This window comes from Onychostoma macrolepis, chromosome 07 (genome assembly GCF_012432095.1).
Source record: "Onychostoma macrolepis isolate SWU-2019 chromosome 07, ASM1243209v1, whole genome shotgun sequence".
NCBI classification, from domain to species: domain Eukaryota; kingdom Metazoa; phylum Chordata; class Actinopteri; order Cypriniformes; family Cyprinidae; genus Onychostoma; species Onychostoma macrolepis.
The window spans coordinates 44787163-44809193 of NC_081161.1; the positions used below are offsets into that span (position 1 = coordinate 44787163).

The window sequence follows — 22031 nt, forward strand, 5'->3', positions numbered from 1 at the left end:
TTCAGGACCATTTAACCTTTTCAAATCATGTCCATGCCAAAAATCCTTTATCAGGATTTGTACCATTTTGACGGGAAGGGTGAGGGTGTCACTTTTTGTTGGTCAGAAATGACCAAAGAGAACCAGTGTGTTAAAATGGGCTAAAATAATGATTTGTAAAATAATAATTTTAATTCATCCACAACAGCTTTCAATTGGAACTAGAATACACATTCTTGGAAAACCTGGATTTAAAAGTGTGATTTCTACACCTGGAAAACTCATATCAGTCAATACAATCAAAGCACAATGAGTATTTTTATAAATACAAGTTATGCAGCCAAGCTCTAAAATATTTAACTGGGTAGAAGCAGAGTTAACATTTAAAAAATAAATAACTTTAACCAATAACAAATACCTGGATAAGGAAATTCACTGTTTTAAAAAACTATTTTTAAAACCATTTTTATTTGAGGTGGCCTTGGTGACTACAGCTTAAAGACACGCTGCATGTCCACTTACACCATCAACATCCTGCTATCAGACGTTCAACTTCATACATACTTCTAGAAAAAGGAGCCAAACTCTGTAAAAGTAGAGTCGATCATTTATTTAAAAAAAAAAAAAAAAAATTCTGCAACATTTTTAGTTCTAAAATTATGAATTGCCAAAAAGGTCTTCACACAATAACCAAAAATCTACAAATCTCTTTACAACAAACCATTTTTTAAAGGGAAAATGTTAAAAGATTAGCTTAACTTCCATACAAAAAGAGTAAAAAAAAAAAAACAAAGTACAAAACCGCATCGCCTATATGCATGCATCAGGCCTAAAACTTAAACTGTCACCAGCTACATCATTTCAAATCCCTCTTTCACTGACGTACACGCGCGTACAAAAGAAGAATGAGTTATGTACAAAAGGTGAAGGAGGGAGGAACAAACTACAATGACCCACAGTTGGTAGCTGGGTTAGGGAAATGTGAAGGACTAGTTAACTCATTGTCCTTTAACCAGCAAGAAAAGGGTGTGTGTGCAGCCACGAGAATGCCGGCCGCCGAGGCACAGTTATGACATTTGGCACACATTCATGTTTTTGCATTTCATGTAAAGGTCACATTTGATTGGTCATGTATGACAGACGCACAAACGAAACGCTACAAAAAAAACCACAGCGGCTTGAAGAAAGTCAGTGAGTTTGCTGGTGCATTTCAACACAATGTAAACCAACGATATAAAAAGGCCCCTCGATTCATTAGATTAAAGTACTGCAAACGCGATACATACGACATCTTAAACATTCACGACAGATACAGAGTTACAAACATGCTTCTCCTGTGCTTTTTTTCGACCGACAATCATAAAAATTAAAGCACTTGATTGCTCAGCTACAATCTTGTAGTGTTTCCATCACTTCTGAGTGATTATTTCACGGGTTTTGAAGCATAAATGTGTGTGTAGTGTTATTTTGACACCTGGGATTGCTGGTAAATCGTCCGTATTGTGCAGCACTGATGTGTGAAAGTGTATTTGACTGTGACACACGTTATATTCACAGCTGAAATGCATAAGAGTTAGTCAGTCCAGAGTCAGTCTCTAGATCAAAGTAGTTCATGTAGTGTAAAAAAAAAACAAACAAAAACAACAAAAAAAAAAAAAAAAAAAAAAACATACAAACGGTCATAAAAGTGATATCTAAAAGACAAAAAACGAGTGGTTGTGTCCTTGTAATGGAGTCTCTTGTGGTTATCACACTGAGGTCTCTGATTGGAGCCGCATGACAAACTTGTGGCTCTTGGGATCGATAAACTCCTCCCCCAGGTTGAGGAAGGGGAGGGGTGTCACCGTGACAACCAGAGAAAAATCGAGGCGGCGGAGGGAGAAGACCAACCCTTGCCGCAGCGCTGAGGTCACAGGCTCCTCGCTCACCAGAGTCCACTGGCGCCCCCTGCCGTTCTCACGCTGGTACTGCATGGTGGGGCCCGGGGCCAGGTACCGCTCCAGAAACGCCTGAGCACAGAGACATTTAGCACATCAGGACCAGTCATCACATGTGTGTTCCTTATGTTACATGCATGCTCTACCTAAAAGTACTATAAATGGCATTTTGCTAATTCTTTTACTTTGGAATTCTTGTTTTAAAAACGACTCACACAACACAGGACCGTTTACAATGAACTAGTAGAAGGATGTAAAATATACACTTCAACATGCATACAGAAATTACAAAAGGTCTTTGGGCACATTATGTATTTTTCTACCCATATAGACATGAACAAAAAAAAAAAAAAAAAAGTATTTAAGAGAAAGGCCCAAATGTTTGTTTGTGATTTAATGAAAAGGCGGCTAAAATAATTAAGTTATTAAAATTACGAAACATTAAAATAATATTTTCAAATGCATATGTAACATTTAAGTAAATTTATTAGTATAATAAATAAATTAAAATGTTACAATATTAATAACAAGTTAATACCAATTAAAAAATAACTTTCCTTAAATTTTGCAAATGTTATGCATTAATCTACCACACAAAAGCTTACTTGGTAACACACGCGCACACAAAATAAATAAATAAATAAAATAATACATTTATTTAAATTTATGCAGGTAAAGTTTGTCCTGAAAAGGAGGACTGTATGGAGAAATTTAAGGATCGATATTAAATGAATTAAACTTAATTTAAATATTAATTTAAGAACATTAATATATAAAAAAACAAATACAATAACATTTTAAAAACTTATTTTAACTATTTTACTTTTGATATTTTTAAATTCTGTTTTTTAATAAAAACTAAATGTGTCAAAAATAGTCAATCAAATAAAACAAATTTCCTATGCAATGCTAAACAGTATATTCAGATTTGAACAATATTTCTGAATGTAGTACACTACATTTTTTGAGAGTCTCATGATCTCACTACACTGCACATTTAATTCACCAAGTGCTGTCGAGTTATTTTAATCCAATTTTGTGCAAAAATGTCTTCAGTTGCAGCAGTTCAGTCAAGAAAGAGAGGTTAAAAATCATAATGATGTTACTTCTTGTTGCTGAGCACATTGCATTGTGGGATATAGCACACAGTAAAGTCTGCTTATATAGTGCACATGTAATAAGTTGTCTGAATATTGCGTCACACACTGCAGAACCGCAGCAGCAGCAGTGTGGATGCCAGTAGCAGACGGGTGAGTTTTGGCTGTGTTTGCTGACCTTGGGCGTCATGTTGTGAGTGATGCAGAACTGCAGGTGCGCGATGATGCTCTCCATGCTGTGGTAGGGCTGCTGGCGCGTCGTGCGCAAGTATTTCTGCATGGCTCGTGCCATGGGTGCGAAGATTGCCTGGGCTGCCTCTCGAGGGTCCATCACCTCACGCGGGTGCTTGGGCGACGTCGCCGCCTCGTCGTCCTGAAGCCTTTTGATGTGAGTGAACGCCTCCTCTACTGCCACCACCAGTCTGGGAGGAAAAAACAACTGTGAGCAAACGATCTCCACAGGTGAAAAACTGAATACAAGAGTCAGGAACATGCAGTTACACACACACACACAATGTGTCCAGGTCACAATTCACTCCAAAAATAAAAATAAAATACAAGTGTATAAAATAAAATATAAATTAATAATAATATTATAATAAATATTAAATAAATAAAAATTAATAGCGCTGTCAAACGATTAATCGCATCCAAAAAAAGAGTTTTTGTTTACATAATATATGTATGTGTACGGTGTATATTTATTATTTATATACAAATACTCATACAATAATTGCTTGAATCTGATTGGCTGACGAACGTTCTAAGGTGTGCAATTATTTTCAGGGAAACGCACAGCGAATGTAGTTCCAGGCAGCTCTTGACCGCATTACATAACAGAAATCATTTGAAATGACCATATCACTTCGCCAAAGGTCTTACAACAGCAAAATAACCAAAACCCACAACGACACTGGCCAAACAAATAAATATAAACAAAAGGATAAAAACGACATGATCATGTCCATGTTTTTGCCACAAAATTACGCTTTATTATGTACGGAAAGCACATACTCTATCTCTCCCTCACAGACCGCACATACATAACAGTTTGCGCACACACTAGCATACATCGTGCTAATGTTGTTAGCGCTACTCTGACAATTTTATCAGTAAACAACTTAAAAACTACATGATTTCTCACAAGCAAGGTAACAACGACGGCGCTGTTCATGAAGAAAATGAACTAAGTTTCACTGCTGCCGAACACTGTTGAGAGACGCACAGAGGTAATCTCTCTCCCTCCCTCTCATAACTTATAGTTATTAACTGTATTAACTGCATTAATCTGTTATCAACAGCTCAAGCCTCCGTTACTAGGTTTAAAATGACATTTTGGAATTAGCAACGGAGGCGTTGGATGAGATGCGGAAGAAATAATCCTACTCACAATAGGGATGTATCATCTGATCGATGTCTTGAGGTGTGGCAACCGTAGTATAAGTGGAATAATTTACTTCGATCCGTTGAAATATTAGAAAAATAATGCACACCCGAGGTGTAACTCCACTTCACGTCATGGCCGCATCACCACCTTGGGTGTGCATTATTTTTCTAATATTTCAACGGCCCGTCGTCAATTATTCCTTACATATTTAATATAAAATTTGTAAATATATGTGTGCATGTATGTGTGTGTGTATATAAATATATACACAGTACACACACATATTATGTAAACAAAAACTTTTATTTTGAATGTGATTACTCATGATTAATCGTTTGACATCACTAAAACTTAATAAAAAAAACATGCATACTAAGATTTTCTGCATTGATTATTTTCATAAACACTTTCCATCTAAATTCTGATTAATACAGTGAGTTTTATATATTCATTAGATTGTCATTAATGTAACAGTAATTTTTCACTTTTGTTTTGTGAGATTTACCCAGATATTTATGATTTATCAGGAAGTATTTCTTTTGAAGAGTTTTTCTTCAGGACTCTGACCTGGCCTTGCGTTTTCTGATCCTGCGGTCCATCTCGGCCTCCTCGTAGTAGTATTCGTTATGAGAGTTGTCTCGTCTGCGGGCGGCGGCGGCGATCATCGCTCGAGACTGACCGGTCGAGTTATTGGTGCTGTTCTCTGGAGAGGAAAAACAAGCGGTCAGAACCACTGGAAACAAACAGCCCTGCTCAGTCACTCATCAGCTGAGTTTGAGAAACAGAGACTGAAATGGCTGTAAAATGGGAAAGATTTGGTGTACCTTCTCCCAGGGAGTACACCTTAAATCCAGACATCTTTTTAGAGAGGATGGACTTGGGCAGGTTGAGTAAAGCAGGGTTGTAGACGGGGAAGTCAGTGTAGTAGTGATCCAGAACCCACACCGCCGCTCGCTGGATACTGAGATAAAACACAGACACACAAACCTTCTGAATCAACAGCATTTATCACATCATTTACTGATTTATTCCAGAGGTGCATGATTTATTGAAATAAAATAGAAATTGCAATATGGCTTAGTGCCGTTATCAAATCGCAAGTGCTGGGATTTAAGGAAATAAATATACATGTTGTGCGTTTCAGAGTGAAGAGCAACACGTGCCAAGCATCTTCCTTAAACTTAATAAACAGCACTCATAAACCAGCTGTTGTCAACAAATAAGAAGCTTGTGGTCTTCATACAGTTTTCTGCCAAAATAAAAACCCAATGTTTTAACATTTGAAAATTAAGACTGCCATAAATTTAGTATCAACTCAACTTTTATTTATAAAGCACTTTCAAAACCATAAAAATGGACCAAAGTGCTGCAGAGATATAATTATAACTAATAATAATGCTAATTATATATAAGCATAAGCTTTGGAAGTGCCTTTTTCTGTTCTAAAGAAGGGGGTGTCCTAATATGTTTGTCCATATAGTGTATGCAGAAGTCATTGGTGTTTGGTAAAGAGTTTTTGGCTCAAGATCTGCATTTAAAGTTCAGCTGGATTAGGACTTGGCTTTCTGCAGACCAGTCAAGTTCTTCCACACTGACTAAATCAATCATTTCTTTTTGAACCTTGCCTTATACACAGAGGCATTGTCATGTTAGAATAGAAAAGAGTCCTGTCCAAACTGTTGCTTTAAAATTAGAAGCACACGATTCCTAGAATATCATTATATGCTTAAATAAATACATATATACATACATATATACATATATATATATATACATATATATATATATACATATATACATATATACATATATACATATATACATATATACATATATACATATATATATATATATATATATATATATATATATATATATATATATATATATATATATATATATATATATATATATATATATATATATCACATTACAAACATTCAAACCAACACAGCATGACACCAATATATTATTATATGCATTTTATGAATCACCAAGTACCACAGTTTCAGCCAAAACTCTTTACTGTTCTACTGAAGAAAAAAAAAAAAAGTCCCTACCATCTCTGTTAGCCTGAGTGTGAGTAAATTAACATCAAATTTTCATTTTTGGCTAAACTATCCCTTTACGTTAGTAATGAGTGGTACTAACCTGAGGTGTCCCACGTTGTAGAAGCGGCTGGCCCCGTCGGTGGTGCGAACCACTTTGAGGCAGAAGGCCGGTCTGAGGTGCCTGACCTCCAGCAGCACAAGCGCCAGATACTGAATGAACAGCAACGCGTCAACCAGCGAGACGGCGTATCCCACGATGCCCCTGTAGTCACGCTCTCGGGGCTCCAGCACCCTGACGCCGTAGAAGAGCCAGTACGAGGCCACGAAGAGGAAGACCAGCGCCATCAGCAGGCAGCGAAAGACGAAGAAGCGCGGCAGAGTGGCGCGGGGCGGCCGCAGGAACAGGGCCCAGGACGAGATGAGCAGCACCAGAAGCTTGAAGGCCAGCGAGACGTAGAGGCCCTCGCATGGGGTCCCGCAGGGCTCCAGAGAGTCACGCCACAGCAGCTGCGGCAGCAGGAGGAAGGCCAGCGGCGTCAGGAGCGCGAACAGACCCAGAACACCGCTCAGGACGGGCCCCGCGAACCGACGGCACTCCAGCGGCGACGAGTCCTCCAGCTCTTTAGACGCCCGCGTCAGGTCCTCATTAGACACGCTGTGCTCGGACGTCCCGGTCACGACGGTGGTGGTCTCGCCCCAGTTATCATCCTGATGAGACATCAAGAGAGAGGCTGTGAGTGATGCTGAGAGGAGCGGCGACGTCTGAAATATGAGCCTGTTTCTCACCGCACGACATCAGATGAGGCTCATGAGTCACAAGCACTGCTGTTTTTGTCAATTAAAATCATTACAAATAATACTTGATAACTAAAAGCTGAAATAAAATATAAATATTAGATGAAAACGTAAAAATTAGAAGCGTTGCTTTGGCAACTAGCTGAAATAAGTTTAAGTTGAATTATTAAAATTACTAAAAAGCTAAATATGAATTAAACACTTTACAATAATAATAAAAATGATTATTATTAATAATCATGTAAAAACTAAAAATAAATAAAATTATATATATATATATATATATATATAATAATAATCTTACAAAAATGACAAAAGCACATAACAAAACTACAATTTACGCTAAAATTAAAATACAGAAAAATAAAAACAATGAAAGGTAATTAAAAAAATTAAAAGGCTGAAATAAATGCAAACATTAGACAAAAACCTTCAATTTAAAGGATAATTAAAAATATTTCAATTAGCAAAAATATTTTAGTAATTTTGCCAAGGCAATAAGGCTAGAATAATAAAAAAAAGGTAATAGACATTATTTCACACATATACACACACACACACACATTATACATTATTTCAGTGAAGGCAACATTTCAAATTCTAGTTAAAGTACTAAAATTACTTAAACCGAAATAAAAATAAAACAAAAAAAGAAACATTGGAAAACTTTATTAAAAAAAAAAAAAATCTCAAAATATAAAAAGCTATTTTAAAACAAATACTGTAATAGTATATAAATACTACTAAAATTGGTCACATGGACTGATTTTATGGTTATTTTATTGTACTTTTTGTCCATTTTGGTGCCAACAAGCTGAAGTCTGAAGCTGAAGCTGAAGGGAGAAGGCGATTAGTCACCAGAAGAGACAGACGGCAGTGCGTAAGTGTTTTAATACTCATTCTTAGCTCTGTTGTTTAAATTAATTCCTTGCTGCTAGGAAAGAATAGTTTGTTTCCTACCTATTTCTATTCTGCTTTTTCGTTGTGGTTTATATTTTTTATTGCACTTACTGGTCATTATAATAACTGCCCTTTAGCTTAAACTCCTTTCCTGCACTTAAGTGCGAAGTGTTAGTTTCGATTTGAGCCATTGCCCTGCGATTGGCTGGTGGTTGTGCTAATTAAAAGCGACCACAGCTTTTTTTCACTCTAGACTGTGTATTTGTTTGAGGTGTGTGCGCTGACGCGGAAGCGTCTGCGGAAGCGTTCAGCCGTCGTGTTCAGCCTCCTCGTGTGAAGACCGAGGGGTGTAAAGACCTGCGACTTTTTCCTGTGCGACTTGAACCGAGCAACGACACCGAGCTACACACTGAAGTATCTTTTTTCCTTCCTCACTCTGCTCTCCTATCCTCTTTCCTTCTACCTCTATCATGTGTCTCCAAAACATTCCGGTTCTCTCTCAGCCACGCTCTAACATCACTCGCAGACGGCAACGTAATACTGCTAACCTACGCCCTATCTCTACATCTTCCACTACACCTCTGGCTTTCTCTGTGGGTCTCTGGAATTGTCAGTCAGCCGTCAACAAAGCTGACTTCATTTCTGCCTTTTCTTTAAAATCCACTCTCAGCATCTTGGGCTTGACTGAGACCTGGATTCGTCCAGAAGACTCAGCAACCCCAGCTGCTCTCTACTAATTTCTCTTTCTCTCATACTTGGCGTCAAGTTGGTCGGGGTGGGGGTACTGGCCTGCTCGTTTCACACAATTGGAAATACTCAACCCGCTCTACCCTTTGCAATTACAACTCATTTGAATGTCATGCCATTACTGTATCAGCTCCGATAAAACTCCAGATTGTGGTAATCTACCGTCCCCCTGGACAAATTCTAGCCACCTTCCTAGAGGAGCTGGACGGGTTGTTGTCCTCTTTGTGGAGGATGGCATTCCACTCTTAGTCTTTGGTGATTTCAACATTCACCTAGACAAGCCTTATGCTACAGACTTCCACTCGCTACTAGCTTCATTTGATCTCAATCGCCTTACCACTACTAGCACGCACAAATCAGGCAACCAACTTGATTTAATTTACACACGCAATTGTACTGCAGATAACATTCTGGTACAACCGCTACATATCTCGGACCATTTCTTCATTACATTTACACTACATTTTGCTACCCGTGTGCCACCAACCCCCTACGGTTACTTTTAGACGAAACCTGCGCTCCTTTCTCCTTCCCATCTTTCCTCTGTAGTATCCTCCTCTCTTCCCTCACCTACCCATTTCTCATCTCTGGATGTAACGCAGCTACTGAAACTTTATGCTCTACCTTAACTTCTTGTCTAGACGACATTTGTCCTCTCTCCTCTAGGTCAGCACGGACTGCCCCTTCTAACCCCTGGTTATCTGATGTTCTTCGTGAACATCGGACTAAACTCAGAGCGGCAGAGAGAAAATGGCACAAATCAAACAACCCGTCGGACCTGAGTAGGTATCAGTCTCTGCTCTCATCTTTCTCTGCTGATGTCCACACTGCCAAATCCTCACATTTCCACAACAAGATCAACAGCGCTCCAGACATGCGTAATCTCTTCAGAACATTTAATTCTCTCCTCTGTCCCCCTCCACCACTTCTATTACAGCTGATGACTTTGCTACTTTTTTTTACAGACAAAACTAGATCGATCAGTGATCAGTTCTCACCTCCACGCACACAGGACCCCCAACCAACCACATCCACTGCTAAACCTCCCATTTTCTCCTTCTGTCCCCTGGACGGAGGCTGAAGTATCAAACTTCTCCTCTCCAACCATCCTACAACATGTCCTCTTGACCCAATCCCTCGCACCTTCTGCAAGCAATCTCTCCCACGCTCTTACCAACACTCACACACATCATCAACACATCCCTCCTCACAGGCATCTTCCCCACTGCGTTCAAGCAGGCTCGGGTAACCCCACTGCTCAAAAAACCTACATTAAACACTTCTCTTATAGAAAACTATAGACCTGTCTCTCTCCTTCCATTCATAGCGAAAACACTTGAACGTGTTGTCTTCAACCAGGTCTCATTGTTTCTTTCACAGAACAACAAACTGGACGCTAAACAGTCAGGTTTCAGGAGTGGCCATTCAACTGAGACTGCGCTTCTCTCGGTCACTGAAGCCCTGCAGTGCAAAAGCCCATTCCAAATCATCAGTCCTCATTCTGCTGGATCTATCTGCCGCGTTTGACACTGTCAATCATCAGATACTCCTCTCCACCCTCTCATCACTGGGCATCGCTGGAATTCCACCGCTGGTTTGAATCCTATCTCACTGGTAGGTCTTTCAGGGTGGCCTGGGAGGAGGTATCCAAAGCACATACACTGGTCACTGGGGTTCCTCAGGGATCGGTTCTTGGACCCCTCCTCTTCTCCGCATACACTACATCACTGGGTCCCATCATACAGGCACATGGATTCTCCTACCACTGCTATGCTGATGACACACAGCTCTATCTCTCTTTTCAACCAGATGATCCAACGGTAGCTGCAAGGATCTCAGGTTGCCTGGCAGACATCTCGGCATGGATGAAAGAACATCACCTGCAGCTCAACCTGGCAAAGACTGAGCTTCTTGTCTTTCCTGCCGCTCCAACTCTACAGCATGACATCACGATCCAGTTAGGTTCATCAACAATTACCCCATCAACTTCGGTCAGAAATCTTGGTGTAATCTTTGATGACCAGCTGACCTTCAAAGACCACATTGCAAAGACTGCTCGATCTTGCAGGTTTGCACTACACAACATCAGAAAGATCAGGCCCTTTCTGGAGCATGCTGCACAACTTCTTGTCCAGGCCCTTGTCATTTCTAGGCTGGACTACTGCAATGCTCTTCTGGCTGGACTTCCATCAAACACAGTCAAACCTCTACAAATGATTCAGAATGCGGCGGCACGACTGGTCTTCAAGGAACCCAAAAGAGCCCATGTTACACCTCTCTTTATCTCATTGCATTGGCTACCAATCGCAGCTCGCATCAAGTTCAAGACACTGATGCTTGCTCATAGAACAACCACAGGCTCAGCACCCGCCTACATGCACTCACTATTAAGAATCTACATCCCCTCCAGAAATCTGAGATCTGCTAGTGAGCGACGCCTCGTGGTACCATCACAAAGAGGCTCAAAATCACTCTCCAGAACATTCTCGTTCACCATTCCTGGCTGGTGGAATGATCTTCCCACCCATATTCGGAGTGCTGGATCCCTGTCAATCTTCAAGCAACAGCTGAAAACTCACCTCTTTCAACACTACTTGACTTCAACCTACACATAAAAAAACTCTTTCACTCTTTCTCCTTACTTATTCCTTCCCTTGCTAGCTTGTACTTATTTAAACAATGCCTGAGACTTGGTGTTACAAGCACTTCCTTTGTCGGATTGCCTCTTCAAGATGAATCGCTTCATGTGTTCCCCAAATTGTAAGTCGCTTTGGATAAAAGCGTCTGCAAAATGACTAAATGTAAATGTAAGTCTATTTTGGGAAACAATAATATTTTTGTATAGTGACATTAGTTTCATGACATTTTCCACTTTGCTATATTAACATCGCTCCATTAAAAACAACATATTGACCAACGTGCTTTACAAAGGGCTAGAATATATAGTAATAACATCTCTACTGTCTCCACTCACTCCCATTCCCATTTCTTTTAAATCTCAAATAGCTGTGTCTTCTTGTGCATCTCCATCCATCTCTTCTATTTCTTCTACAGCTTTTTCGATCTGCGAGGACGATGTCAGAATATAAGGAAATCTTCTGGCCCTGATCAAGTGTCTCCTTGTCTGAAATGTTGTGCAGACCAGCAGGCCCCTATTTTTACTCAGATCTTTAATACATCATTAAGACTGAGCAAGGTTCCAGCATGTTTCAAGCGTTCTGGGACCATACCGGTTCCCAAAAAGGCTTGCATCTCAAGCCTAACCGACTATAGACCGGTCACTTTAACCTCAGTGGTTATGAAGTGTTTTGAGAGGCTGGTATTAGTACATCTGAAGGTCATTACTGGATCAATGCTGGATTCATTCCAGTTTGCATACAGGCCTAATAGGTCTGTGGAAGATGCGCTGAATATGGATCTGTATTTTAGTTTGAAGCATTTAGATACTCCAGGGTCTTATGCACGTATTCTTTTCGTAGATTTTAGTACAGCCTTTAATACAATTATACCAGACATTCTTCATATCAGATTAAGAAAGCTTTTGGTGCCAAGTAATATCTGCAACTGGATTTTAAATTTTTTCACGGACAGAGTGCAGCAAGTAAAATTGGGGGAATTTACATCTGGAACGAGCACCCTGAGTATTGGTGCCCCTCAAGGGTGCGTGCTTCCCCCATTGCTATTTTCTATTTACGAATGACTGTACTTCCTCAGATTCTACAGTCAAGCTTTTAAAATTTGCTAATGACACTACAATCATTGGCCTTATTCATAATGGAGATGAATCAGCATATAGTCAGCAGGTGGATCAGATCGTCTCGTGGTGTATTCGTAATAACTTGCATTTAAACATTGGCAAGACCGTAGAGATGATTATTAATTTTTACAAAGAAGTCTACCTGCTTTGCTCCAATAAAAATAAATGGTTGTACAGTGAGCATCACTGATTCTTATAAGTTTCTTGGCACTGCCATCTGTAGCGATCTCAAGTGGGACAACAACGTTATGCGCGTGGTTAAGAAATCACAGCGGAGGATGCATTTCCTCCGTCAGTTAAAGAAGTATAATCTGTCTAGTGGAACTGTGTGTATATTCTACGGGGTATGATTGAATCGGTCCTGTGTTCTTCATTTACTGTTTGGTACAGTAAAATAAGAACTACCAGATTTCAGAATAGCTTTTTTCCATTAGCCATAAAAATTCTACTTTGTAACTGTGTGTGTGTGTGTGTGCGAGACGCCTTATACCGGCAGTAAATTCCTTGTATGTTATGCACACTTGGCCAATAAATGCTGAACAAATGCTGAATTGAATAAGCAGCAATAAGAGAGTAGATTTTTAACATCTTCGAACAATTCTCTATGGCTGGCCGAACTTATTTTTGATGTGTCCTGATGTTTTACTTCTGAAGGTTTTTTGGTGATTTGCATTATTCTCAATGGTGATTCTCATTCCTGTGATACAGTAAATGAAATTCATTCTTTCCAAACACTTTCTAATACTCTGGTGCAGCATGTACTGACCCGGTCATCTCCGCGTGTGGACTCGGCGTCCAGCAGCGGCTCTCCAGGAGCCTGGATGGTCACAGACTTGTCTCCTCTGCTGCTGCCGTCTCTGCTCTTCGAGCGATGCCTGTCTCTCCTGTCCCTGAACCACATGGGACAGACCACGAGTTGCATAAAAGCACAAGAAAACACAGCTTGATCAGAAAAAAAAAAAACACATTTTACACTGCAAATGAAGTGAAGAAACCACATTTAAACTACCATTCAAAAGTTTTTTAAGAAGTTTGAAAGAAATACTTTTTTTAAAAGCCAGTATCCAATAAATTGAAAAATGAAAAATGACAGTCAAGACATTTATGAAGTTACAAAAGATTTCCATTTCAAATAAATGATGTTCATCAAAGAATCCTAAAAAAAAAAAAAGTGTTTCATGGTTTACACAAAAAAAAAAAAAAAAAAAAGCAGCACAATGGTTTTCAACATTGATAATAAATCAGAAATATTTCTCGAGCAGTAAATCAGCATATTCGAATGATTTCTGAAGATCATGTGACACTGAAGACTGGAGTAATGATGCTGAAAATACAGCTTTGATCACAGGAATAAATTACATTTGACATTCACATAGAAAACTTATTTTCAATTTTAATAAAACTTCCCTGTTTTACTGTATTTTTGGTTAAATAAACGCAGCCTTGGTGAGCAGATGAGACTTCCTTCAAAACCATAAAAAAAAAAAATCTAAAAGGTTCAGCTCCAACTCTGATCAAACACCTGAAGCAGCTCTTTAAGATCCTCAGCAGCTCTTGATAATTACAGACAGGTGTGTTTGATGAGGCCTGTAACTGAACTCTGCAGGAACAGGAATGGGCAGGACTGAATAAACAGGAATCATTTCAATTGAATACGTGACCCTAGGGATGGGCATTTTTGGCAATTTCTTATTTCGATCATCATTAGGTTTCAAAAACGATTAATCGAGCACTCAGGGGCGGGGCATGGCTGTAATGGAGATAATGAAAATATCTGAAGACTGTTATAAAAATGAATGTTAAAAATAAAAATGACATGAAAACATGATTAGAACACTGTTAGATTGATTATAATGCAGCAATGTTATTAAAAAAAGAAGCATCTAAAAACGAATAGCTGCCTGAAGTGAAGCTGACTTTTACAATAAACTGAAATCCGTTCTATGACACTTCTTATGATATTAATCAGATAACTTGTACAACTTGTATCTGCACAAAAGGATGCATATGGCAGTGAACTGTAAGTTACACGCTATAGCGAGAGCGAGAGAGAGCTCCTGCCGTGAAACACGGGCAAAGAAAAGGGGTTACTATAGATTTCACATCCTATAAAGTTCTCATTATAATGCTTATGGCAGATTTGTGCTATATTTTCATCTACATTATCATTATTATAGGATCAGTATTTTTTTTTTTTTAAAGAAACATCTAAAAGCAATATGAATGTCTCAAATAACTCTGTCAATTTCGGGCATTGCATGTGTGCATGAAACTAATCACTGGTAATATGCAGCACATTCAGCATGTGAATAAATGTTAATATCCCAACGCATCGTCTATTAGATTAATCAGATATGCATGTAGCTAAACTAACCCAGACATCACTACGTGACTTCAAAGCCAAGCTTCTCTCTCTTCTCACGTCTATACTTTGAACCGCATGCTGTTGCAAGCTAAACAATCAGAGCTCAGGGTGTCGCCCAAGGTGCTGCTATAATATTTTTTTCATGATCGATCATCGCTGTCACGGCCGAGTAACTTCCAATTAATTTGAGATTGAAAAGCATAATCTGAAAGCTGAATAAATAAGCTTTCCATTGATGTATGGTTTGTTAGGATCTGACAATATTTGGCTGAGATACAACTATTTGAAAATCTGGAATCTGAGGGAGCAAAAAAAAAATCAAAATATTGAGAAAATCGCCTTTAAAGTTGTCCAAATGAAGTTCTTAGCAATGCATATTACTAATCAAAAATTAAGTTTTGATATATTTACGGTAGGAAATTTACAAAATATCTTCATGGAACATGATCTTCACTTAATATCCTAATGATTTTTGGCATGAAAGAAAAACGTATAATTGTGACCCATACAATACATTGTTGGTTTTTGCTACAAATATACCCGTGGGTACATGTGTCCAGGGTCACATATGTGATCAGTATGTACCTGTGCTTGCGAGAGCTGCGTGAATGTGAAGACTTGTAGGAGTAGCCCGAGTACTGCGACTCGTTATCCATGTCTGGGGCTGGTGGGCGGGGTTTGTGGGCCCCAGCTCCGCCCCTGGAGCGCTCTGTGGTTCCGCCCAGCTGAGTCTTGCGCTCCGAGATGGATTTGGACGACAGAGTCAATGGCAACTTCAGCAGTTCCACCTTACTCCTGAGAGAATCTATCTTGGAGGCTGACGGAGAGGAGAGGACGGACCTGTGAGGAAAACAACAGAAGATTAACGCTTATGAATTTCTGGACTTTGCCGTCACATCACAAATCACAATATGCACATCGCAACAACCAAATCATACTTCAAAAAGTTACAAAATATCCAAGCTATATGTAACTCAAGTTACATGTAAAACATAAATTTCAAGCATTAAAGATTACATTTTTCAAAAAAAAAAAAAAGCTTTTACAAAAAAATTCTACACGGCAAAAAATGCTTTTCTTACTAAGATTGTGTTGTCTTGTTTCCAGCCAAAATATCTTAAAATGCTTAAATCAAAAAGGATTTTCTAGACAAGTAAAAACTGTCTTGTTTACAGCAAAAACAAGTCAAAATTAAGTAAGTTTTTGCTTGAAACAAGCAAATTAATCTTGTTTTCTGTTTGAAACTCACTTAATTGAGACTTGTTTTTTTTCTGAAAACAAGACAATTTTTACTTGTCTAGAAAATCCTTTTTGATTTAAGAATTTTAAGATATTTTGGCTGGAAACAAGACAACACAATCTTAGTAAGAAAAGCATTTTTTGCAGTGTACATTGCTTTTTTAATTGCTTTTACACCTCTAAATTGCTTGCATATCACATTAAATGTTCAAAAACTGGGTACAACCTTTATGTTCAGAGTTATTCACCCACACTGGTTTCCATTTCATTTGCCAAAAATCTACACTGAGGTGCAAATACGCATTCATTCGTACTTGTTTTGCCTTTTTCTCAAACCCTTGTGAGGGTAAAACGAATCTCTCATGCTGTTTTTTTTTAGTTGCAACACTAGTAATTGAGATCCAAAAGAACTAACAAACCAAAAACAACATTTAACAGATCTGTGAAACTCAATTTGACAAACAACAAACTTTTCTCAGACAACTGAGAAGACAAGTCTCAGTTTTCAGGAAACTTTGTGTTTTACATTTCATAAGAGTTTGCCAAGCTACAATGAAAGTCTTCTGTTTGCTTTACCCGACTCTTTGTTTTTTCAAAGCAATGATTTTTGGTAAATTGCATGCAAACCAATGGGGGTCAACATAACCCCAATACAAAATCTGTAATATACAGCCTTTCCAAAACAAGTGTGTTGAAACTTTGCATGCACATTCACAACCCTAAATGAGAAATAATCACCAGAGTTCAAGAAGAAACGAACAGTTTAACTAGTATTTTAAGCAACTTAAATCAAGTATAGGTCAAATTCACCCCAACACAAGAGTAGGGTTAATAAGTTATCGCATATCGCGTTTTTCTTCAATACAACGCAGCCCTAATTTACTTACATATTCAAACCAGAAACCCAACACTTGACCTCTGTGTAAAAACACCGAGCTTCATTTGTGAAACACAGGCTGAGGAAATTGTATTTAAATCATTCTCACGTAAATTGTCTCATTCAATTAATCACAACAATTCAGGCAAACAACGATTTTCCACAGAAATTTGTTCTGCTCATGTGAATGAATGATGGCCATTGTGTTTGAACATCTCTCAGGAATACACACAATCGGCATTTCTAATCGTTTTGAAATAACTCTAAAGACTTCTGTTGCGATGCACAGGAACTAAAGCATTTCTGTAACACTTTAAGATCATCAAAAAACTTTAGAGACTAATCTCAGCCAAGCATCCTGCACAAGGACTTCAGCATCTCCATAAAAACCCCATTACTCAAACACACACACACACACACACACACATTCCCCAGCCATCGCCTGTCATCTCCACAGCAACTGAGCTTGGCTGTTTCTATGGGAATGAATGTGTGAGGGGTCAGGAGGGGCTGTGCGCTTCTATCGCCGCCTGACCTTTAGACATCCACCATATATGAACATAAAACTCAAACCAGTATGAAGAATAACACTTGTCTGTTTTGCATTGTTTTCTTCACCAAACGAGCCGAGTTGTTTTGCCCGTTTCTTAAGTAACGGCTCAATCTGATTATCTAAATAAGAGCCAGCACTCTGCCGTCTATTTTTGCTCTTAACGCTGACATTTCTGTCTGCTAACAGGACTCATGTGAGACAGACACAGACAGACAGCGTTTCTTCAAGCACAAACACACACGTGTGTGTGTGTGTGTGTGTGTGTGTGTGGGCGTCAGGAGTTGTTTACAGAGCTGATAAGACACCATTTGTCCAGGACGGATTCAGAACATGTGTCACCCATCAGTCTGAGGAGGAACGCCCGTCTTCTCTTGGCCTTCAGCGATTAAACCCAACTGTGAATCAAGTAGCGCTGGAAACTGAAATACAGGTTTTTGGGAATAGTGTCATTTTGTTCAGACTACCAGATTTGACAGAATACAAGAAACTTTACAATATTCACTATTATCTGAGAGTCTTCCCTGAACAACCTGCTAACTTGCTGCTTATTAATACTTAGTATGGTAGTTGTTAAGATTAGGTATGGGGTGGATTAAGGGATGTAAAATATGTTCATGCAGAATAAGGCATTAATATGTCATTTTTAAGTACTAATAAACAGCCTATATGCTAGTAATATGCACGCTAATAAGCAATTAGTTAATAGTGAGAATTGTTCCGTAAAATACAGTGTTCCTGAAACTTTTTTTAATCATCTAAAATATGCTACAACTACTTCGAATCAAGTACATATAGCGATTTTTTGATTTTGGTGCATCATTGCAACAAGTCAACTGTTGTCACTTCAAGTTTATTCGTATAGAGCAATTTCCACGTGATAGAAACTCAGTTTCACATTAAATAGAGTTTAGACTTGGCATCATTTATAATAAGTGTTGCTTATAAGGAAAGCCGCCACTATATTTTATATGCAAGTTCTACTTTTATTTCTAACTCTTGTTCTATATTCTGTTCAATTTAAAGGATTAAATATCGATCAGTGCAACAGGTTAACTGTTGTCACTTCATGTTTAGTCGTTTAGAGCAATTTTCACATGAAACATTAAATAGACTTGGAGTTTATAATAAACATTGCTTATAAGGAATGCCACTATATTTTCTGTTTAAGTTCTACATCTATTTGTCATTTTTGTTCTACAGCCTTTTGTGTTAAATTTAAAGGATTTTGTTGAGTGAGAGGAACTAAAATAATGTTTATAAACGTTTCGCAAAATGCGACTTAACTGTGCTTTTTTTTTCTCTCTCCACAATGCAGTTTTGAACTAGGTCAACTTATGTGTGTTTTATTTTGTAAAATATAGCAATCATCCTCCAAATGATTGAAAGAATCGTTCATTAGACCCAAGTCACAAAGTTGAATCAGAATCGTTACAGTCGTATATAGTTTTAGACTCAAGGTCGGCGAAATCCAGTCATTTGATCAGGCAAGATGCTCAGAAAGCTGCTTTTTTTGAAAGTGACTTCTGTGTGATCTGTGCTTCATACATTGTTACAGTACTGATAATAGACAATAAAACTTTTTGCCAGCAAAATTTGACTAATGCGTCTCCACCTTTAAACAAGACACCTGGGGGCCAGCTGCCAACGCTTGCGTTTACGTGGGAAGCGCTCGTAAATGCATCAGATACAGGTGTGATGAGCAAAACAACCTGAAACAAAAACATGAATCACTGTGTGACCAATAAGTAATAGGATGGACAATATGGAGAATACTCCAGTTCTTAAAAAAAAGAAAAAGAAAACAGGCATTGCAACAATATTACGCACAATATTTATCAGTCAGCAATCTCAGCTTTCTGTATAAGTAAACCACAACCACATGAGACATCGTTAAAATCAGCAGACAGACCTTGATAAACAGATCAAGATCTGAAGAAGGCCATGCTCCAAAACTAAGCGTCCGCATCCTACAAGATTGCATCTAAATATATCAGTCCAGGATGACACGCCACTGCAGTTTTACTGTAAAGGTGCAGAAGTTGATCTGGTATTCAGTGCCATGCATTCGTTTGGCAGCTGCAGTAATAACTGTGAAGGTGAGGCGTGGCAGCTGTGATTTATGAACCAAGACACCGGTCCCAGGTGTGGATTCTGCCTGCATATACAGTTACCCATTATCCCTGGTCTCATCTGACCTATTTAAACAACAACACAGTTGAACAAACACACATGTTCAAGTGTCACAAGGCACATTACTGGCACCAAATGAAGCCTACAAATCACCTACACTGTACTTTCGTTTATGAAGAATGCAAAATATACTGTGAACGTCTAATTGTTTATAAATGAGCGTCCATTGAGTGTTTCAATGCCGTGCTCGGGTTACAGTCTCCTAGGAGACGGTACAGGAGACATCTGAGCTCATTGCACCGCGCGGGCCTCAAAGCCTCGGACTGAAGGCGTCAATCACGCCGCGTGACATGCGCTACACCCCGCCGCCCGCACCTACGAGAGTCCGAGGCTTTCGGGCCTTCCTACGACCACACTCGACGTGACACAGTAACCTAAATACAACGTAACCGAACAATACCAAGTAACAAAAATGTAATTTTTTTGTCTACGTTCTGCACGTAAATTAAAAGAAAAAAACAAGAAAAAGAAAACAAGGGGAAAAAAGTTTACAACAAAAACCACAATAAAATATTAGTGCATGCATTTCTTATTGAGGTCTCGCTACGCTTTAGAGAGTGAAATACAAACAATAAACAAATAAATCACTTTTAAAAAGTGCGTGCAATGAAAAACACGAGTTTGTTTTACAATTATGCACATAAATGTGAAAATCACTGAGTAAGCTCAGATGGGAAAAGTGTGCAATTGGTTTAGTTTCAAGGAAAACGCTAACGACTAAAAACAAACTAAATATTTCTCAAAAGTTACATGTATTGATTGTATGAATGTTTTTATAGATTTTTGTACATTACGGGCGTTGTCTAATAACCATCACTAAGTGTAACAGCATCCAGTGAGTAATTATCATTAGCGATGCCAACGAATCATTCTATTGAACCGAATCGATGTGATCGTTCAGACGAACCGATTCGCTCCACATTCGTAAATCACTCGACTGCGAGGCAGGTGGAATGCTGGAATCATAAACATAAACGCGTATTAAAATAATACAGCTTAAAAAGTTAAATATATGTAAAACCAAAAGACTTACAAAATCAAACGGAAGCTATTTAAAACGCAAGAACAACTCTGGGAGGGATTCGAGCGATGACTCCGACGAAGCGCTAAACTAAAGCGAATCGATTCACTAAAACGAATCATTACGCTAAATATCACTGTATTGAGACTCATCCAAAGAGAAAAAAACACCACTTTCTTTCGATTTAAAACTATTAATTGTGGTTTCAAAAAAAAGTTTCAGCGCCTAAAACGTCTTGGGCTGTAATCGGCCGTATCTTTTACTCCAAACGGCTGAATTTGTGGATCTCTGAACACAAAGAAGAGTCCAAGAGAAGCTGTGAAACAAACCCGCTCCGGCTAACCTTCATTCAAAAGCGCAGTTTACAGAAAACAATGAAAGCGGATCCTCGAGGTTTCTCGTGCATTTCAATGCAAAGTCCACGACAGATTCACGGCCAACTGTTTAACTTTAAACCTATCGTGCAACACCAGACTGAATATAATAGAGTCCTAGTAGAAACCCATCCGAATGAGATATTAATGTTTTAAAACGGAAGTATAACCCTCTGCATCCCGCAAATGATACATGCAGCAGCCACTTTCACTCGCCTCTTTGTATCTCTTTCACCAGAACAATAATCCACACGATACAAAAAAACAAGGAAAAAAATCCCGCTTTTCTTCGTAAACTCACAGTTTGCAGATGAGTAAAATCCTCTTCTTGTAGTTTAGTCGCTCTGGATCAGTGAATGTGAAATGTTCTCTGGCCTGCGGGCTTTACTTCGCGTCCGTGTTTTTCTTTTTTCTATTTTCTTCACAGAAACTCACATATTTCCGTCTCCATTCAAACCTGAGCTGATACACGCCCAGAATAAACCCGACCTCCCCCACGTTCCTGCTCCGCCTTCCCATCACACACACACACACACACACACACTTCTCTCTCTCTCTCTCTCTCTCACACACACACACACACACACACACACTCTCTCTCTCTCTCTCTCTCTCACACACACACACACACCTCTCTCTCTCTCTCTCACACACACACACACACACACTCTCTCTCTCTCTCTCTCTCTCTCTCACACACACACACTTCTCTCTCTCTCTCTCTCTCTCTCTCTCTCACACACACACACACACACACACACT

The 22031-nt window shown here is 38.9% G+C and overlaps 1 protein-coding gene across 3 annotated transcripts; it reads right to left on the bottom strand.

Annotated features, from left to right (window-relative positions):
- Nucleotides 1-1611: 1611 nt before the first annotated feature.
- Nucleotides 1612-21765, bottom strand: vangl2 (VANGL planar cell polarity protein 2). Of its 3 annotated transcripts, none has more exons than XM_058782970.1 (8): nucleotides 21571-21765; nucleotides 15601-15855; nucleotides 13417-13540; nucleotides 6552-7159; nucleotides 5225-5361; nucleotides 4968-5103; nucleotides 3192-3435; nucleotides 1612-1988 (listed from the first exon to the last, which is right to left on the bottom strand). In XM_058782970.1, exons 2-8 carry the CDS (start codon nucleotides 15669-15671, stop codon nucleotides 1728-1730), a joined length of 1581 nt encoding a protein of 526 aa, XP_058638953.1. In that variant the 5' UTR covers nucleotides 15672-15855; nucleotides 21571-21765; the 3' UTR covers nucleotides 1612-1727. The 3 variants fall into 3 exon arrangements, with proteins under 3 accessions (XP_058638953.1, XP_058638952.1, XP_058638951.1); XM_058782969.1 differs by lacking the exon at nucleotides 21571-21765 and adding an exon at nucleotides 20664-20680; XM_058782968.1 differs by lacking the exon at nucleotides 21571-21765 and having other exon boundaries at nucleotides 13417-13534.
- Nucleotides 21766-22031: the final 266 nt, after the last annotated feature.